We start from the raw sequence: 21,405 nt of genomic DNA, 5'->3' as shown, positions 1-21,405 counted from the left end.
AAACTCTTAAACCAACGTTACGATTTCTGCTAGCTAAAACATGCGTTCCTCAAAATAACCTACGATCTCAACACGACACCACGGGCCTCCCCCGGTACCCCCGCTGCACCTCGTTAAGATGGCGGTCAGGGAGACCAAGACTACAACTCCCAGCAAGCCGCGCGCCATCCCGCCATCTGATTGGTTGCCTAGACCGGCGGAGACCCAATAAGCATTAGGAGTCTTCAGCCCCCCTTGGAGCGCGTGTGTTGCTCTGGCAGCAGTGCATGATGGGCGTTGTAGGCGCTTCGCCGTCGCGGCGGTGGGACCGTGCTGGGGGGCGGCGCCTGCGCGGTGGCGGCGGCGTCGGGCGGCGAACCCGGCGCGTGGCAGGAAGCGGAAGGGGGCGGCCGGGATCCAGCCCTGACGTGTCTCTCCGAGGCCGCCGCCGCCGTCCGCTCCGCGTTACCGACCGGCGGCCGCCATGGGCAGTGAGTACCGGGGCGCCTCGGCCTGGGCGGCGGCGGGGCGGGAAGGGAGTGGAGTGGAGTGGAGTGGCTGCGGGGCGCCCAAGGGGCTGCGGCTCGCTCACTGGCTCCCTGGGACGGGCCCCCCCTCACGGGCGGCGCGGCGGCCCCTTCCCCCCGCTCCCCTCGGGGGTGGCGGGGAGCCCCCTCTGAGGGGCCGCCGCTCTGTCCGCTCCTGCCCCGAGACTGCAGGCCCCCAGTCTGGGCCCACGGCCCTCGGGGCTGCCCGGCGGCGGCGGCGGCACTCCTTCTGTGGCCAGCCCTGCGCGGGTTTCCTTTCCTCTGTTTTAGAGGATCCCTCTGGATTTTTTTGGTTTTTTGTTTTTTCTCTCCTCTTGCGGTGGAAGACCCATTGCCTGGTAATGGCAGATCTTCCCGGGGGAGGAGGCTTGCTGTGTGGTGCCCGGTGGCCGGGCCACTGCGCCTGGCAGGCACCCTGGAGCCCGGCCATCCCCGGCTCGAGTGTGCCTGCTGCGGTACCGAGGCAGGGAGAGACGGGCTGTCAAGTTGGAGATTCGTCATAACGCTTCCAATTACATTGTCAGAGTAAACTATGAGCAGTGATCTGCAGTCTAGAAGTAATCATGAGTGAATGGAAGACTTCACACTCTGACACCTTTGGAAAGAGATGCTTGAAAAGCATCTTAGTTAATTGGTATATTATTGTAGATATAGGAGGGAATCACAATTCGCTTTAAGTTCAAAACTGCAATCCAGTGTAACTTTTCAGGTAATTAATCATTCGAAATAAAGTGAATAATTTTTATGGGCTGGTCTTAAAGTGTCACAGAACTGATAGTGAAGACAAAGAAATCAGATGCCACTGGTGGTTTCAGTTCTTCTGCATCGTTGTATGCTTTTTAGTTCAAATCAGTCCAAAATACATGTGCAGTCAGAGATTTGGCTTAAGAAGTTTAGCATTAATTGTTCAAAATCAGATCTCTGCTCCTAGGAGAACCTGTGACTCTGCAGATACCCTTTTCTTTTGCATGCTTATTCTAAGTCTGAGACTTTTCTGATCTAAGGATATGTCTTTTTGACTAGGAGGATATCATTGCATGAGACATTCTGTAAAGTAACTTGAATTGTAGCTTATGAACAGTGTGTAGGAGGAATTCTTAAGTTGTGTGGCCCCAAAGTAACCCCTGACTTTAAGTTATCTTGAGTATTGTATTTCTCCAATATCAGGCTAGGGGAGAATCTATTATGAAATAAAAATTCAAGGGTATTGATAAACTCATGCAAGACAGTGGGAAGGAGTTGTGGTTTTGCGCTGCCAATCTACTCAGTAAAATGGGGAAACTCTTGATATTTTTTTTCTTCTGTTTCCAGTTCATACTGCACTTACAACATATTAGCTGAATCTCTGTATATTTAGAACAGATAAGAATTTAAGTAAAGAACAAAAACCCCTTTGTCCTTAGCTGGGACTTTTAATGTATAAAATACACATCCAAATTAAATGTTACTTGAGCTTTTCTCAGTGTTCTTTGTATCTGTGTGTTCACTTTTAATTAATTTCCATACAGTAAAATTTCTTGAAGTAATCAAGCCCTTCTGTGTTATCTTGCCTGAAATCCAAAAGCCGGAACGGAAAGTAAGCTGATAAAATTTTCTTCATACGTTTGTATTTGTGTAATATAAAATGTTTACAGCTTAGTTTTCATTGTGGGATTTGGTGTGGTTTTTTGTTTTTTTTTTTTTTTTTTTCCTGTTGGGAGAATGGCAGCTTTAGACACAATTGTTTTTAGTGGAGTGCTTGTCTGCCACATCTTGTAATGTAGATATGGTTGTACAAGAATGCATTTGCTGGTAAATGCAGTTGTGCAAATATGATTATCCTGTAGCAGCTAGTGGCGAGATGTTGAAAGCAGTACATGTTGGAGCATAAACTAGAATAGTTTAAAATAGTAACTTGAAAAGCTTTGCCTTTTAAGTTTTAATCTAAAATTATTTGCTAAAATAAGCTTCTCTGTATTACTATTTTTTTTCTCACCAGAAGCTGTTTCTTATGAAAATGTAAGATTCATTTCTGTGAAAGTACTAGAATTACCTTCCATCAGCATAAGCTTGTTTATTTGGGTTAAAGTTTCAATAAAGTTTTGTAATTTTCCTTGGCCTTATATAGTATAAAAGGGATGAACAGTGAGTTATTTTCTTTAGGATGTCCTGTACTTTGTCCCTTCAAGGCTATCAAGTGTGTTTTAGATACTATGAAAGTTTGCCTGATAGACTAGATCTTGTTATCTTGACAGCTTTATCATCTTTGACTGTTGGTTTTTGGTTTTGCTTTTATTTTTCTTCCTTTAGATTCAGTTTAAAGAAAAGGTATTATGGACAGCTATCACACTCTTCATCTTCTTGGTATGCTGCCAGGTATGTTTTGTTTCTCTTGTTTTTAAGGAAGAGCTGAAATGTTTAAAGGATGATATGGAGTGTCTAATTTAATCCTGTTTTTCTCTGTTGGTTGGAAATGCAGATTCCCTTGTTTGGTATCATGTCATCAGACTCAGCAGATCCGTTCTACTGGATGAGAGTGATTTTGGCATCAAATAGAGGTATGGTCAGTCTTTCAGGAGAGCATTTCTTTAGCTTGAATCAAAATGGTTTTGGATTCATTCTTACATTGCACTCTATTTTAACGTAGATAAAAACTGAAGTAGAGGGTGAAAAGTAATTTTTATATGTTATGCATATCATAAACCAGTGTGGCATCCGGGAAGGCACAACTTTGTGGACAAAATGAGTTTATGGCTGGCTATGCACAATTTATTACATGTGCAAAAACCAAGGAGCATTTTGGAGGGAAAAGGATTAGGGAAGAGGTAGTTAATAATTACCTGCATCACTGCTGTTGCAATCTTCTGTATATATTTCAAGCTTTTTGATTTGTGTTTCAAACCATATTATACATGTGTTGTGATTTTCTGGATCACATCTCTACATCTCTGTCACAGAAGATTAAAATGAAATAGTTTGTATAAATTTCAGTTTCTTGTAGAGGCTTTCTAATCCAGGTATGAATTAAAAATACTGACAGCTTTCTGAATTCACTTTGTTGTTATATGTCATTTGGGCTATCCATCAGTTCATATCCTAGGAGATGTCCATATATGCATGCATGCAACTTGGTGCACTCATGAAAAAAGTTTGGGTTTCCCTGTGTAAAATTACAAATAATAAAGTGACTGATTGTCAAAGGCAGAAGGCAAATTCTTACCTTGTTTAATGCAGAGTAAGTCTGTTCCTGACAGCAAAAGTCTTTTTCAGCGAACACAGATTTAAGGTACTGAGGAGTATGGCATTACTTATCAGACTGTCTTTTAACAAGTTTCTGTTATCATTGAAACCTTTTACATTTATGGACTTTTGCAGTTTTATATCTTGTCCATTGTGATGTAAAGAGTGGAAAAAATAAACTTTGAACTTCAAAGATGCCTGGGTATGGTACACCCCATTATTTTCTTTCATTCTTCCTGTGTCTGGCAGGTACGTTGATGGAGCTGGGCATTTCACCTATTGTCACTTCTGGGCTCATCATGCAGCTCTTGGCAGGTGCTAAGATAATTGAAGTTGGTGACACCCCAAAAGACAGAGCTCTCTTCAATGGAGCACAGAAATGTGAGTAACTGCTGATATTAAGGGCTGATGTTTTAGAGTATCTAACCCTAACAATAGAAGGGGTAAACTTACCATGTGATGAATGTTGGAGTCAGATGTACAGGTTTCTGTCATACTACGTGTTCATGTTGTGCTACAGATTTCTGTATTTCATCAGTCTTTTACTAGCTGCTCTCTGGCTTGTCAGCTGTTAAGCTTCAGAAATGTTTGAAAAGAAAAAGTGTCTGTGCAACTGACATTGCTGCTGTAATCTTATCGGATAATCAGAGCAGTGTCTAAACTGTGGGGACCCAACCTTTGAATGGTGTTGGTCAGTGTTAACCTAAAAAACCCTAATAAGTTAATATTAAGACGTTTGTTGTAGTCATTTTTACCTTGCAGTTTCAGGCATGGCTCTTTCTAGGCAATAAGAGATCTCTGTGCTTATTTGATATATGACTTAGAGAAGAATTTGAATATTCTTTAGCTATTTGATGCTGTACTACAGTACTTAATGATCTGCTTACTGGAAAAAAGAATCATAAATTGCTATAATATCTTAACACCCTCAGAGTTTTCAATATCTAAAGCAATCTTCAGTAACCAAAGCCACTTGCTTCTAAGTGTATTTGTTTCTGAAGTGTCTGTGTGTCTTTGTATTTTCAGTGCCAGATTCTATACAACAAACTTAAATTGCTCTTGATTTTAAATGTCCTGTAGCTGATGTATTCCTTCCCAACTTTCTCTACCAATAAGGGATTTATGTTTCTCTAATTGCCTACTGACATAAGTCTCCAGAACAAATACATACTTTTTTCTTTTTATTCTACAGTGTTTGGAATGATCATTACCATTGGACAGTCTATTGTCTATGTAATGACTGGAATGTATGGAGACCCATCTGAGATGGGTGCTGGTATCTGCTTGCTTATCACAATTCAGGTAATTTCTAGTCCTCTCTACTCTGAAAGGGTCTCTCCCTCTGAAAGGATCAAAAAATCAGTCTTATTGACTGCCTGCCCCACGTGCAGAGAAAAAAAAGATAAAAGTGTGCCTTGCTTCCTCATATATATATAAAAATAAGGAAAGACCATATGTGTGTGTGTGTGTGTATATATATATATAAAAAAGACTATATGTGTGTATATATATAAAAAGGTGTGCGGGTTTTTCTTTTACAAAAATGAAAAAGAGATGGGACTAATGCTGTATTTCTTTTTTACTCTAGCTTTTTGTTGCTGGATTGATAGTTCTGCTCTTAGATGAGCTCCTACAGAAAGGATATGGTCTCGGTTCTGGCATCTCTCTCTTCATTGCTACCAATATCTGTGAGACTATTGTGTGGAAAGCATTCAGCCCCACCACGGTGAACACAGGACGAGGTAATATGGCATAGTCTGTTTTATTTACAAAAATTTTGTACAAAAAGGCAAAATATTATTTTTTTGTAGTATGTTAACTGAAACAGCGAATGCTGTTACTAGCATCTTAGCTGTGTGGTTGCCATGCAGTGAATCTTGTTAATACAGCAAGTGCTTCTAGGCAAGGTGAAAATGCCAAGACATTTCTTTTTCATTTTGTGGTATCTCATTAATTCCTTACAGTACCTCAGTTAAAACTCCATAATGATAGACTGCCATTGTATTATGGTTGCTGCCCAGCTTACTGACATATATAATCTTTTCTTTCTGCTCCTTGCATTTCTTCTTCTTTGTCCCAAACACCTTAGTCTTCAAACCTGAGAAGAGGCAATCTTGTTTGCTGCTGTATAATAGAAAACATAAGTGAGGTTATCATATTTGCTGTCATACAAACAATAACTAGTGTCTCACCATGAATGATACTAGAAAGTATGCTGCCTCTGACATTTTTTTTTTTTTTTTTTTTTTTTTTGGTGGGAAGGAGGAAAGGGGGAAAGAACCTGGTGAACTGTCAATGTTTTTAGAGACCAATAAAGTTATCCTGTTTGACTGTTGGGTTATGATTTAGTTTTTAGCCACCTCAGCATGATTTTAAAAAAATCTTGGAAATAGCACAGCTGGTATGAAGAATGACAGTAGTAAAAGTCTCAGAGCATACTCAAGATGCAAAAGACTTGGAGAAATCCCATTTTGGATCCTGTAGTCCAGAAGTATGCCGAATGGGACAAAGCACTGAAGTTTAGAGAGGATTACAGCACACCTAACTTGTTTTTTCTTTTCCTTTCCAAGGCATGGAATTTGAGGGAGCCATCATTGCGCTGTTTCATCTTCTGGCTACTCGTACAGACAAAGTCAGAGCTCTTCGTGAGGCCTTTTACCGTCAGAATCTCCCCAACCTTATGAATCTGATTGCCACCATCTTTGTCTTTGCTATTGTAATTTATTTCCAGGTCAGTTGGAAAAAAGGCCTGTAAAACTGTTTGTGTGGAAGTAGATCTGTAATCAGCTTCCTTCTACAGAAAGCTGTATTTTTACTTTCTAGTGCCTTCAGAAGACTCATTTTTGTACATGCAACATCTGGATGTTCATTTCACACTAGCTTTGCTTAATCAGTTTCCATGCTTACTGTAGCTACACACAAGATTTGGGTCTCTGAATCAAAACCCAGATGAATGTGTACATGTAATGCTGCCTAACCCAAATGCTATTGCTTTTTGCTGGAAAATACTTTCAAGTCTTTAAGCATGAGTGTCTCTTACTGTTTATTGGAGCAAACTGTGGAAGAATATAGAAAGTTTTAATGTTTCTTTTCCTGGATGCTATGTTCAGCCTTCTTGAAACTTTTCATTTCTTCTGATTCTACATCTTTCATACTTTCTAATATGTGTGTGTTTAGACAACCCTTCAGATTTCCAGGCTCTTTGCAGAAGCCTTCGCATGGATAGCCCTCTGGGTAGAGTATGTGTACTTGCACAAAATGATTGCAAGTTTTTTTCAGTTGCTGTCAAGGCCTTGCACTTGCAATTTATGACCTGTGAAATGGGTTCATGTCCAGATATAATGGGGGACTTTCTTTTGAAAACTTTTCAGGGCTTCAGAGTGGATCTTCCCATCAAATCTGCTCGCTACCGTGGCCAGTACAACACCTACCCCATCAAGCTGTTCTATACTTCCAACATTCCCATTATTCTTCAGTCCGCCCTCGTGTCAAACTTGTACGTCATCTCCCAGATGCTTTCTGCTCGCTTCAGTGGCAACTTACTGGTTAGCCTGCTGGGCACTTGGTCTGTGAGTATTCCTTCTAATCTTGCATACAGCTTTATAAAGAGCACCATTAAAATGCATGGTTGAAGAGGTGGTCTCTAAATACTTAGGCACAGTTCTACAGGCGGTAAGTATTTTTGCTGTTTTCAATTTCTGCTTTAGAAGCTGCTTGTGGTAATGATACGCAGTGACGTGAGGGTGATATAAACCCAGGCTTAGCTTAATGGCCAAGAAATAGTGAGAAGGTTGGTGACTGCTTGCTTCTTTTTTCTAGGACACGTCGTCTGGAGGCCCTGCTCGTGCTTATCCAGTTGGTGGGCTTTGTTATTATCTGTCACCTCCAGAGTCCTTTTCTTCAGTGTTAGAAGACCCTGTACATGCAGTAGTTTATATTGTATTTATGTTGGGCTCCTGTGCTTTCTTCTCCAAGACATGGATTGAAGTATCTGGCTCCTCTGCCAAAGATGTAAGTTAAAAAATGACAAAATATATAAGCTTACATGATGAAAACAGACTTCTGAAATGGCTATTATGCTGGTAATCTTGTTGGTAATATTTTATTGTTTGTATAAATAGTGGCTATGTCTGTTTTATAAGAGGGGAGTATGAGTGCAGAATGGGGGTAGTTTTTTTCCCTGTTTTTTTTTTTTACTGCTTTTTCAAAAACAACAACAAAACTCAATTGTTTTTATTGATATTAGGAAACTTTGAACATTGCTATATGACATCTGATCAGTGTGAGGGCAGGAAAGGTAGAAACTCTTTCAGTGCCAAATGACTGATGTACCGTGTGCAAGTTAGTTGCCACTTACGAACTTGCAGGTAAAGCTTGAATACCTATGCCTGGCATAGAAAGTTTTTCTTTTGGGCGAAGATTAACTAGAGGTTGTTATTTTTAACTCGAAAGCACTGATAACAGAGAATATAGTGCAGTGCATTAATGTACCTGAGCCTAGCTTCTTAATTTCCATTTGCTAGAGGATATTTGATATTCAGCAGCTATATCATTCTGAAATCAGGATTGGAAAACAAGATGGAAAATAGTTGTCACTGTGGTATGCTCGTATTGTGTGGTTTTGGGTAGGAAATCAAGTTTGGCAGCCATATGGAATGGTTTAATCCATTCTTCAACAAATATGTAATAGTTACACAGTTACTGTAGCAGTGTGAGCAGTCTTGTTTTGGACTTGCATCTAGCTGCTTGTTGTCAGGCGCTTGGAGGCATTTGCAGCCATGTATAGCCAGATTTTTATTTCGGTATAAACCAGCATACAACTTTTAATGTACTTTCCTGATACTGAATAAAGTTCATGTGAACAAGGTCAGAAATAAAAATCAGTAAATCATTGCTTAAATGTTCACTATATAGTGAACAACTGGTACCTTAATCATCGGAAAGTGTGTTTTCTTAGTACATTAGATTCAGTGGCAAGCGCTTTCAGAAGTTCCCCTGCTAGAGTTTCAGTTCCCCTCAGTTGTTAGTAAAATGTTTACAGGGCTCTATTGTCACCCTGTGCAATTGTAGAAATATAATTTAAGAATAATGTTCCAAGAAGGGATTCTTTAAAGTCATATAGTTTCTAATCTGACTCCACAAATAAATAGCTCAGCTGAATATAGAAAACTGAAATGGAGTGGACTCTTCTTAGGATGGTTTTGCTAACATCTACTAAACCCTAACCAGGAGAAGGGTAGATGGCAAAACAGGACTTGAATTATGGACATGAGTAGCTACCAATTGCCAAATTTTCCTTTTCTCAATAGGACTAGAATTATCCAAAAAGCTTCGTGTAATTGACAGCATAGAAAGGTGCCTGTGACTGCAATCTATCTGAAGTTAAAATGCTGGATATTTCAAACTCAGATGAATAATATAAAAAAACAAAACCCCAAAACCAAAACAATACCAAAAAACCCCAAACCCACCACCATTTACTGAAATGTCTTGCTTCTGTTTTCCCATAGTACTAAGTTCAGTGGCTTTGGCAAATGACACTAAACTTAGTTGTTCCATTCCTTGATTCAATACAGGTTGCCAAACAATTGAAAGAACAACAAATGGTAATGCGAGGCCACAGAGAAACTTCAATGGTACATGAACTAAACAGGTGAGCTACACGTTTCACAGGTTATTTATGCAAAGTGTTAGGGGAAAACACGTGGCAAATTGGGCTTTGACTTCCATTTTCTAGATCCTAGAACACATTCTTTCAGCCTCAGTGTTACATGCATGAATATTGTCTCATTAATGGAAGATTTGTATAGTGCAGCATATTCTTGCTTTACAATTAGAGAATGTGCCTTAAATTCTGGAGCTTGTATTTTACTGTTATTTTTTTCATTTTTACACTCTTTATAGGATAGCTAATAATGAGTATTTGAGTGTATTTTTCTACTTCAAACTGATGCACAAGTATTTTTTTATTGCTGTAGTTTTTAATGTATTATGTCTCAAGTACAGTTTTCATGCAGACCTTGCTTTTAAAACAAGTAGTTACTTAAACTTACTGGGTGCAGAGGTAAGCAGGGGTTGGTCTCTAGATTTTCTAATTGCAGGATAGGACCTGTGCACCTTTCATGTTACAGAAAGGTTATAATAACTTTAGATTTAAGTCATCTTTGTGCTTAATTGCATGAGAGACTGTAAAACCTCTTCTTTAGCATTTTTTCCCCTCCAGTAAGGTTGAGAATTTTATTTCCTTACCTAGTATACTGGCACTATTGCATGTTCCTTGTCTTGAATTGTAGACCCATGAGAGAAGAGAGTAATCTGCCATTGACTTTTCTGTTTGTGTAATTTCATTCTTGCTTTTTCAACCACCCAATTCTATTATCCCTGTAGTGTTCTTTCTTTTCCCAGTGGGACTGGTTTTCTAGAAAAAACAACTGCCTCTGATTTAGAAGCTTTCCATAGATCCCATATACCACTAACCCTAGTATATTTATGAATATCCTGAGCAAACTCTAATGGCACCTTTTCCATGCTCGTTTTGTGTTTTACAGGTACATCCCTACAGCTGCTGCATTTGGTGGTCTCTGTATTGGTGCCCTCTCTGTGTTGGCAGACTTCCTTGGGGCAATTGGGTCTGGAACTGGAATTTTGCTGGCTGTCACTATCATTTATCAGTACTTTGAAATCTTTGTAAAGGAACAGAGTGAAGTTGGCAGTATGGGAGCTCTTCTTTTCTAAACCTAGCTTCTCATGGACCCAGGAAAGAGGGGGGGAAGATTCTCAAAATATAGCCAGTCAGGTGAAAAGAAGTAACATAAACTTGATAACGTCATTCTATAGGATCACATATTTTAATAATGTTTTCAAAGTGCATTCCCTTATGTTCAAACTTTTCTAGCATATTGTTTTCATTTTATAAATTGATGAGAAAAAATGTGCAAAAAATGTTTTTAATAAAATAATTTTTTAATTATGTGTTAGGAGAATCAGCTTTCTGAATTGGATTTAGTTCAATGACTTAAAAAATTTTTTGAGCCCCTTTCAAATTTAATATACCTGAAGCCTTTACAGGTTTTAATAAATGTTTGTTAAATTAATGTTTGGAAGGGATTTTTTTTTCCATTTAACTTGGTTTTGCAGCTCCTTTGCAGTAGTGGTGAGAAAAATTTCTCCCTCTAATGCTCAAGTTCCATAATTATGGTTGTAAGCACAAACAGTGTTTGATATGTTCAGTTTTGTGGGGTTTTTTGTTGTTTTTTTGTTTGTTTTTCAGTATGGCAGATTTGGAAGGCAGTTGTTTCTTTTTACTGAATGATATCTCTAATTCCAAATGTTTTGTCTTGTAATTACTATGCTAGACCTTGTCAGATATTCAATATTGGCTTGAGACTGTTGTCAAGTTTCTATACAAGGTAGGAATGTGTTCTTTCCCACCACCCCTCCTCCATAAGCAGAAAACTCAGGTCAATGGAGATTCTGCCAGAGTCTGTGCCTAAGACTTTGCAACTTTGAAACTTGGTCATACTGGCAGCTTTGTAAATCTTTCTGATTAGTTTTCATTGCCATTAGTGGTAGTACTTCTAGTTCTGATGCTAGCTGAAAGAAATGGATGTTATAGCTGCTTAGATGCAAATCTGCTTGTGCTCTTTGCTGAAGCTAAATTTCTCTTATTGATAATAAATTCTGGTCTCGTAGTAATCAGGATGTTATCTGACTACTCATATCTAGTGAACTTTGAGTCTCATCACAAGGGAGTGTGAAGAGGTTGTATGGTACTTGTCTGTCTATAGATCTAGAGATGAGACCCTTGTCAGATAACTTGTTGGCTGCTGATGTAGAAGGCTTTTCCATCCTGTAATCTCACTGACTTGAATGGTGCATAGAAAAGTACTTTTTCAGAAGGTATCGGGACTCCTCCTTTTTTTTGAAGATGACACCTCCAAATTGGAGAAGTTACAGTAAAAGGCTTTAATGGACCAGAATAATACTTAATTCTCCATTTTAATTTAGACTGTCAGTACTAATCAGGTGCCTAGGACCAAATGCAAATATTTGTGTATGAATCTTGTAAATACACTTTTCCTCAATCAGTATTGGACAACATGGAAGCCAGAATGAGGAGTTGTAATGATTCTCTATACTGCATCAACATGCCTTCTGTGCATTTTTGTATATTGGGCTGACAGTATATGAATTACTGTTCCTGCTTTGAGTGATGGGACTCCTGTTTACGTACCCAAGGAGCACAATTGACACCTAGAAACCCTTGTTAATGCACTGAGCTCAAATACCAAATGCTTGAGAAATCTGCAAATATGGAATGAGGTATACCTGTCAATAAAAGTGAAACTCCTGGGGTGGGGATCACAATTGTAAAAGGAAAAAAAGTACTGGGATAAAGTGTCTGTGTAATGTTCACTGCCAACCATTCACTGTTACTTCACACTACATTCAATAATTTTTCTGTCTTTCATTAAGGATAAGTGTGCCACAGCACAATTTCGATGTGAAGTAAGGGACAGTTAAGTGACTTTAAAAGGAGAGAGGAGCGTGGTGTGGTGGTTCTGCTTTGGGGATTTTTTTTTTTTGTTGTGTTGTTTTTCCAGGAAGCCCAATACAAATTTTGTTTTGAAATAAAAAGGACTCCACTTTTGGGCATGCAGCTCTGGCTGGGCTGGAGCTGTCCGTGTATTTTTGGTCATATCATCTGTTTGAACTGGTTGCAGTTTAGACCGTTAGCTCTTTAGTGTCTAAGCAGCACTTGTTCTATGCATCTGTATTTTTGTTGTTTAGTGATGAAAAAAATCTTTGTCTATTATCAAGCAGCTATGTCCTCAAAGCAGGACCTGCTGATCATACGGTGGATGTTCACAAAAAGAAATAATGCCTCAACAGTCTGCTTTATAATGAAATAAAGTACATCTTTGGAGCTAATGCTTGGCTTTCGGTGCTTTGAATACTGTTATAATTCTAACGCTTGTAGCATAACATTACCTGCCTTTGAGACTGTGAAAGTGTTCCCTCTCAAAACAGCTGTTTAGAGTGTCGGTGTAAAATGAAGACAAATTGTGTTTGCTCCAAGATCTCTCAACAATAGGTTGTCAAAATAACGGAACCTTAACCGTTCCTTCGGGCTTTCCTGTTCCTCAAGGGTTGCAATTCAAAAGGCGCTGCCCAAGTAAATAGTGGGAGAGTGAGGTAATGCTGCATCAGTTTAACAAAAACCGTATTTCCATATGAAATACATTGCCAATCTTTTTGTAGCATGATAGTAGTAACAGGCTATTAATCGAAACGGCAAAACTCAAAGCTGCTGATATTCCCAATATTGTTTTGCCCTCTGAGGTTTTTAAACTTCACTTGGCGGTAGGAAGGAAAAACTACCTTCCTCCTGAACAGAAATATACTAATACTTAAAAGCAAATTTATTTAAAATACTGGTACTGGATGCAAGACGTTTGGCCAAGATTTTGGTTGTGTATGAAGTAGTTTTAAGCAACAGCTTGATTTCTTTCTTGCTGTTTTATTTCTCCCCAGGCAACTTGCATTAATAATAACTGCTGTAGGAATATTATGTTATCACATGTGACCACAGAAATAATTGAAGTCACTGTAGATGTGATGAGTTCTCCACAAGACTGCTAGATGAAATGCCAACGCCAAGGCAAAGTTTGAGATCTCTTTCTGCTGGTAATATTTTAAGCACAAAATTCTTTGCGTAGACTTTTCTTCTCCACTGCAGGTTTCATGTGAAAGCTTGTGCTATAGCACTTAAGTACGGGATGTTTGATTTTTGTCCCTATCACCATTATTTAGGAAGCCTTAAAAATAATTCTAGTTCACTTATGCCTAGAGCATATCCATATAATTTTGAGATGGCAAAGGGACTTTTTTTCCTAATTAGTTGAACATTTTGTTCATTGTTGGAGGGTTTTTTGTTTTAAAAAAAAATCCTTTTGGCTGCAACTATAAAGGTTGTTGCTTTACTATGTGAAACATTTCATGGCTGTGCTCCCATGATTACTTCTGGGGATAACCCTGTCCCTATACTGTAAACAGACTGATTTGTGAAATAGATTTCTCCGCCAGCTTGCTGTAAAGGAGGAGTGAGTGGCCTAGTAACAGCTTTTCCTAATTGTTCTCTCTTGCAGCAAGGAATAATAAGTTCTAGGTGGCCTTCACGTTTATCACAGTTTGGGGGAGTTTTGTGCAGGTTTTTGTAAGCTGTTGTTTGCTTACCGATGTGGTGTGACACAACTGATGGGTTCTCAATCAGCCCCTGCTGCCTGGAGTATGAAAACTGGTTCCTGATGTAGTGCTGCGCGCTGAGCGAGTGTTCGAGCCTTTCCCGCAGCGAGTGCACGTCTTTCCAGAGACGCGATGGCTGCAGGGCGTTATCACCAGTAGAGAAGAGTGCTTTCAGTCAAAGTGTGCAGGGGAGGGACACCAATGACATTTCTGAAACTCTGTTTCACTTGGTATGCGGCTTGGACGGCCTGCTGTCTCCCTTTCTCTTGTTGCTCCCTCTGCCAGCTTTCTGACATGAAACCCCAGCCTTCGCCGGCTTCCTGCCGAAAAAGGTCACGGTTTGAACTGCAGCCAGCGGCGAGCGGCTCCGCTGGCACCCTCCCAGCTGTACAGGGAGAAGTGCAGGTGTTCAAACAATGCCTGCTTGTTTAGGGGGGTCTGGGTCTGTGAAACGCGGGCCCCGCCAGCCTCGCCGAACCTCCCTGAAGGACGGATGCTGGCACGCCAAAGGGGAGCGTTTGCCCGCCTGGTGGCAATGTTACACTGCGATTCAAGGTGACTTGGATCACTGAAATGTGTATTAAATCTGTTCCAAATGTGTGTTCTTTCTTTCCCTGCACGGCTACGCTGATGGGTGTTGTACAATGTAAAAAGTTGGGAGCAGAGTTTGCCAATACTTATTTGTACTTCCTAAAATCAGGGCCAGGATTGAGGTTGGTCTAAGCTGAAACGCTGAAAATGGTCATCTCATTTTTGAGAGTTTATAATATTTTCTAATATTTTTTAAGCAGTAGGTGTCAAGGGGCAGTTGCTGTTGCAGCCACTTAGTCTTTCTAATATCGCTATGCAATTTAAGCCTAGACACAGACAGTCTGTGGGATTGGAAAGAAGACAAAAAAAAAAAGCATGTAAAACCAAAATCAATATTCTAAACTGGGGACCTAATTAGTCAGCTAGACTTTAAGCTGATGTTTTATAATGTGCTACTGGATGGATCTGCTAAAATTGAAACTCTTCTGTGGGCCAGGTTCTAGAAATCCTCTGGCTATTGCTAACACGATGCTAGCCAAGCTGGCAGCGCTTGGCAGAAAGGAAATACCCTGACAATTGGCACCTCCTTTGGCAGCTGTATCAGAGGGGCTAGAGACTGAATGAGCACAGACATGATATACTTTGTCATCACAGAGTGGGCTGTCAAGGTCAGAGATTGGATGCCTGCTCTGAGATATTTCTTGTTGGGAGAACAAGGAGACTGGGCCAGTCAGTTCTCCAGCAATATGAATACCTGAGAGCTTAAAATAGAGGGAACAAATAAAACAGAAGAACAGTTGGGATATAAATTCTTAAAGAGTTGTTTCAGACCTTTTTGTATTGCTTTGGAGAAAAGCAGGGTACATGGCATATGCAAAACTCCCGCAATCCCCTTCTTATATATTAGGGCTAAAGTGGATGGTTCCAAAAATTATGTGAGCACTGTTGGGGGAATATTAACTATCTGAATTCCAAGATAGGTATTATCCACTTTAATCTTCAGCATATCTAGAGCCATTTGATGTACTTACAGCTCTGATGTCTCTTCTATATACCTGTGGTATGAAGCTTTATAAAAGAAAAAGGCAGCTCCAGGCATATGGGAGCAGGAAAAGCAAGCAAAGCATTTTGTATTATTAACTTCACTTTGTATATGTGAATTTTATTTTTGTTTAAATAGCTTTGTCTTTTGACAGTGCAAGAACAAGGAATTGTCGCTGCTGCTGGATTCCCAGGGACTGCTGAACTATGCCTAAGGCATCTAGAGCAAGGGCTCACCAGGACCACAAATGCAGTCATCTGTGCAATGACCTGGTATAACTCTATACACTAGAGTAACTGGTGGGCGTGTGGTGAGAAGCCATAGCTCCATGGAGGAATGGTGGGAAGAAGTAACGCAGCAGGGAAGGCAGTGAGGAGATGTTTCCTTGTGAAGCCGGGATGCAGCGGTATGACGTGCCTGTACTTAAGATGAGTGTATCTAAGAATGATTCTGAGCTCCAGGATTTTGATGGCTGCCGACAACAAATCGTGAGTGCATTGTGCTGATGGGGATTAAAATTGCAAAGGGATAGCTGCCTACCAGATCTCCCCAGGAAGAGAAAGCCCAGAATACCTGCATTCTGTAGAAATCGATATTTTGTTTATCCCTGATAGCCCAGCTTGACCTGGTGTTCCCTTTCCACTATGCAAAGTTTTCTTCATATTCTGCAGATGTTGAAACTTGTAAGATAGGGATGTGTGTGCGTGTGTTAAAAGTGCTTAGAAAAGGAATTAATTTATCTCAAATGTTTGAGGATGGAGCTTGAACTGGTGATCTTTAAGTTATAAGAGTAGCATTTTTTTTTTAACCTGGCCCCTCTTGCTTTGAGTAACTCTTGAAAGGAAGAGACATTTACGGAGGGAAGGGGGGAAGGTTTAACTTCTTTAGGGAGGTAGAAAAGAGCTGCCTTTTATCTCAGTGCCTCCCATTTCTTAAGTAGTATAGGCTAGTGGAAACAAGCCAACATTTGGGATAAGGCTTATCTAATTTAATGACGGAACACAGTGACACGAGCCAGGGGGTCTAACACAACTTTCTGCAATTGAGGTACATTGCTGTCATTTTTATTTATCTTTAAACACTTGTATCTGCCTTTTTGTAGTGGAAGCTTGCATGATCCTTTAATCTGGAATGGTGACAGGGGTATCTCATGTGTGAAAAGAGCCCTAGTTGTAGAGCAAATAAACTAGAAGGTTTTCCATTTTTTGAAGTGGATTCTTAGCTGTTACTTGTATTGCAGCAGTTGCTCGTTTTGCATGAGAGCACCCGTTTTGGTGGGTACTGGCTGTAATTACAACATGAAAGAGATTTTTGGCTCCAAAGATTGTGCAGTGTGAATGGAAAAAAACAAAACAAACAAAAAAACCCTGTACCACAACACTTTTTTTTTTTTTTAAAAAAAAAAAAAAAAAAAAGAAACAAACCCCAAAGGAAATGCTGCAGGGAAGGACAGGACTTGTCCCCAGTCATACAGCTGGTCACTGCAACAGTCCTGACTCAAATACAGTGTCTGTACCATGCCATCTCTGTACTTAACTCTTCATTGATCTTGTCTGTTCTTGAAGCACCAGCAAGAAATATTAACTCTGTAGAAATTGAAATGCAGATCTAAATTGCACACATGTATGTGTATAAAGTAGGTGTCTTTAAAACATAACTGTGAGAATATAGTTAATGAAGTAGAACACTTTGTTCTGTCCTTAATCCCCAAATCAGTGTGTCAGCAGTGAGCTCATGCCTGTAGGAAAAAGAGGGTGAAAGAATCAAGTGGTCTTTGTGCCAGCATGGTCATATTTTCCTTTGTTCTAGCAGAATTGCTGAGAGATCACAGCCTTGATGTTATTTCATCCTTGTAGAAATATCTCTACTTCTCCAGAGTGTTTCCTTTATGCATAGACCATTAAGTGATGATCAGAGCTCTGAGTGCCTGCAGTTCATCAAGTTTAACACTTTGCATTTAATATAAGAGAAGGCAAAACCATTTCTCTATGTTTTTCGTTGTTAAAAGTAATTGCTATAAAATCAACTCAAATCTGGATCATCTCCCTAAGCAGAGGTGACAGATTGATGCTATTGGGGTTCTAGAAGGTGTTATTGGAGAAATAATGAAATTGCCTGAAGGCTGTTACATTGCTACATCCCAGGGAGCTTTATATAAGCATACTGAAGTAGAAGCACCCTCTAGAACTCGGGAGAAGGGATCATCGTTTAGCCTGGGCTCTAGCCCACAACTTGAAAGATCTGAGTAAAAGCCTCCGCCCTACTTTCATGTGTTCCATGGGTGGGTCTGGTGGGAGGTTCTTGCACGAAACAGGCATTGCTCATGTCAGAGCTTCAGTCCTTCTGTGGAAGTGACCCCTGGACTATCCACACCTCACATTTCTCCCTGATAGTGTGCTGCAGCAAAGGCAAACACATTGAAGAGCACTCTGTGTCTGTGAGGATGGGGTAGTAGGGGAGGAAGGAGGGATTAAACAGGACAGAATTGAATTTATTCCTGTAGTTGTAGTTTACCAGGGCATCCCTTATGTGAACTGAGGTGTATGTAGAACCATCCAGCATTTAAATGTGAGACTGAGGTGGAGGGGAGGTGAGAAGGGAAACCCTCTCATCTGCATGTAGTCGACTGATGGATGGTGTCCAGTGTTCCCTGATAGCTGGAAAAGGAACTTGTTTGGTGTTTCTGAAGTAACAGGAAGATGCTGTTATGAGGGGCTTGGCATGGGAAGAGTGCAAGCAAGAACGTGTTCTGTCCCTACCACAGAGACAGTGTGTTACCTTATGGTTGGGTATTGGTTCATCTCCCTCTGACTACCTGTTAGATTTCATCTTTCTCGTATCAGGTTTTGTGAAATGCTCTGAAGCAGTTGTATGGGGAAAGACAGTCACAGAAAAGTGGTGCAATCTATAGTGAATCACTTCTATGGATTTTGCACCTCTTCTGTTGAGTGTTTCTCTTACTAATAACTCTCCTTAAGCTACCTGCTACTTTGAACAGTGGATAGCATCCTGCTGGCCGCTGCGTTTCTTGTGTGATCTGTCTCACAAATGCATTGAGAAGACCCAACCAGATCAAAACTGCCTGTGCTAAACAGAGCCCTGAAGCATGTGCAGGAGGCTAAGCTAGGGTGTGCAGCCTACTGCCCCGTTTTCAGAAAGTATGTGGGTTTTGTACAACCTGTAAGCCTGTAAGAGCCAAGCACAAGCACGTTAAAGGTTAAATACCTCAAAAAATCACCTCTTCTCCTAGCCCACTGGCATTCATCCATGAGGCTGGTGCTCTCCTGCACATGCAGGTGCTCCAAGTCGACATCCCCTAGCCCAGAGCCCTCCCAGCGGGTACCTCTGTCATCTGGAAAGAGGCTGCTTTGTTCCAGTACCCAGCAGAGCCATTACTGCAGCAATAAAGTGCAGATCTGACAGGGCTTTGCCTTTCTCTTGTAAATCCTCTGGCAGGAGCCTGATGTGATTCTTGCCAAATACCTCTGTAAGTGGTAAGAAGACCCAAGGGGCTTCAGGAGCAGGATGAATGCCCAGAGAGGTGGGCAGCGGAGGTCAGAGAGGGCCTTTCTTCACTGTGTATCAGAGCTTTGTGCTCCCACAGATGTCTGCTGGAAGGCACGAGATCCCAATGCCCTAAGTCAGATGGGGCACAGGAGCTTTGTGAGCTTGTCCAGCGTGACCTTTTAAAGGGTGAGATGAGTTTCACACAATTTGTTTTCATCTTACAACAACAGCAAGAGCACTTAACTTTGTAAAACTGTTTTGCTCTATTTCTGTCTAAAAGGCTTAGCAGTTCTTGAATGTACATTTTTAAATTTCTCACTTTCTCCTATGTACGTGTTCCATGGGTCTTTAATTGCCATTTGATGACCACTTACTGCCTGTCACAGCCTGGGTGGGATGGGGTTACCCTGCTGTGATTCTGGGTGAGGGAGGGTGGCTGGTGTTTCTGAAGACAAGTGATGATATGTGTAGATACTCCTGGCAAGGTCCTGCCTTCTGGATTGGACAAAGCAAATTCATCCTCTGAAAAAATCTATCTGGATGGACAGGACACTTTAGGAATGTATAGTTATCAGTCTCTCTAATCTTAGGTGCCTATCACCTGTGTCCAAGTTGTACAATATAGATGTCCAGAGGGGCCAGAGCTATTCAATAAAGCTGCTGCTATAGTTCTTTACATTAATACTGAGCTTGAGCGCATCACTCCTGAGGTCAGTGGTCTGGAAAACTACATGCAGCTCTCAGACCCAGAGAGCATTTGGGATAATAAAAGAAGGGACAGGCTGAAGCAGGGCTGGGGATCCTGACAGTCACCGCTTGGGACTTGGAAAAGATGTTTCTCTGGTGTTGGGGAACTGTCTTTGGCCTCTGTGGCAGCAGTTGGCTTGCTAATTCCCAGTATTTACCGAAATATATTTTGGATTGTTGCAGCTCCTATTGTTTGTGATAAAGGGTTGGACAAAAGGTCCATTGATCAGGCGGTTCTCGCTATCCATCTCTGTCTGCCTCTCAAGACAGCGAGTTTGTGGTTGCAGTGACACTGCAAAGCTGCTGCGCTACATCAGGCTGGCACAGCGAGTTGCACTCGCTGGGAGGAAAAAAAGGTGCGATAGCAGCGAGTACAGACTTGCAGATCCTTTCTTCTTTCTTGCCACATGAATACGCGCGTTGCTGTGTGAATGTGGTGTGACGTGTGACAGACTCGGCCGACTCGCTCTATGCCAAATTCAAAGCCGATGGTGAACTTGCTCCCATGTTCTAGTTTAGCAGGGAACAGTTGGCCAGGTTTGAATGCACGTGGCATTTGAGCCCTGTGTGGGAGATTATCACAGACAAAGATGCCAGATTTTATAGCAATTAAAAAAAAAAAAATGAATGCAGCTAAAGAATGAGAGAATCTTGGTTCTGGATGAAAGCCCCTCAGTTTCTTAGAAGTGAAATATCTCCTGTAGTTGTTGTTTGAGCTAAACTTTGCTTTTCTAACAATGAAAAATGGTGTTTGGTACAATTCAATAGCATATGAAAATAGTAATATTTATTAAATGCTTGTTATTTCTTTCACTGTGTTATATCCAAAATATAGCTCACATTAGAAATGTGCATCGCGTGCAAAGATTCTTGCACTGACAGAGAAATTAAATACTTCTATCCTTAAAATAGGAGGAAATAAGATATTGAAAATAAAAGCCATCAATATTGATAATGTGCATACGGAAAAGAAGGTTATAACTTGTGGCTCTGAAGTAGAGCTTAAATCCAATCATAATAATGCCGATACACAAGAAACTTCTGTTTTAAAGAACTAGCTGGGGGAAAAGGATATGAGATTTCAAAATAGATTCATTATAATGTGGTTAACAGAGTGCAGTATTAAGGGGTGATAGGAAAATTGGCCAGCAATAAGTGGGAATTATAGTTACCTACTGTTTTGACTTAAAATAACTCAAATTGAAATACCTACTCATTTTATAGAAAGCTTTTTTTTTAAAAAAAAAACCAATGGAATACAGAAGCAACACTATCACTTTAAAAATTAACGTGTGTAAAATGATGTTATCATGTTTTCCTAATTATTTTTTTAAATGGGCCTTCCCTGTTTCTGACATCTCCCGTTCCCAATCCTGCTGTTGGGGAAGAGGAGGATGGGGGTCGTCCGTCTGGATCCAGGGACTCAGCCCCGCGCTCGGCAGAAGCTCTGGCTGTGCTGGGTCCAGGAAGCTTTGGAAACCGGGGTGCGAGGGGTGTCCCCTGAGCAAGGGCAGGAGGAGCCTGAGCTGGGGATGATGCCAAGGCAGAGCTCCCAACCTGGGCACCAGGAATTGCTGCTGTCAGGGT

General features: G+C 40.7%; 1 protein-coding gene across 1 annotated transcript; it reads left to right on the top strand.

Moving 5' to 3' along the window:
• The first annotated feature begins 350 nt into the window (after positions 1-350).
• SEC61A1 (SEC61 translocon subunit alpha 1) lies at positions 351-12,677 on the top strand. Its single transcript, XM_042799674.1, has 12 exons — positions 351-470; positions 2,036-2,103; positions 2,817-2,882; positions 2,986-3,064; positions 3,996-4,127; positions 4,939-5,048; positions 5,335-5,488; positions 6,317-6,477; positions 7,118-7,315; positions 7,566-7,757; positions 9,323-9,399; positions 10,295-12,677. The coding sequence occupies exons 1-12, from the start codon at positions 464-466 to the stop codon at positions 10,479-10,481; spliced, it is 1,431 nt and encodes a 476-aa protein (XP_042655608.1). The 5' UTR covers positions 351-463; the 3' UTR covers positions 10,482-12,677.
• Positions 12,678-21,405: the final 8,728 nt, after the last annotated feature.

This window comes from Tyto alba, unplaced genomic scaffold (genome assembly GCF_018691265.1).
Source record: "Tyto alba isolate M040663 unplaced genomic scaffold, T.alba_DEE_v4.0 Super-Scaffold_3, whole genome shotgun sequence".
Taxonomy (NCBI): Eukaryota; Metazoa; Chordata; class Aves; order Strigiformes; family Tytonidae; genus Tyto; species Tyto alba.
Note: the sequence above shows the minus strand (reverse complement) of the source record. Positions and strands in the feature narration are given on the sequence as shown.

Bases quoted from the DNA above. Each gene is read 5' to 3' on its own strand.
- SEC61A1 (XM_042799674.1), top strand. The intron at 5,489-6,316 runs GTAATATGGCAT...TTCCTTTCCAAG, and splicing joins CACGGTGAACACAGGACGAG to GCATGGAATTTGAGGGAGCC. The intron at 7,758-9,322 runs GTAAGTTAAAAA...GATTCAATACAG, and splicing joins CTGGCTCCTCTGCCAAAGAT to GTTGCCAAACAATTGAAAGA.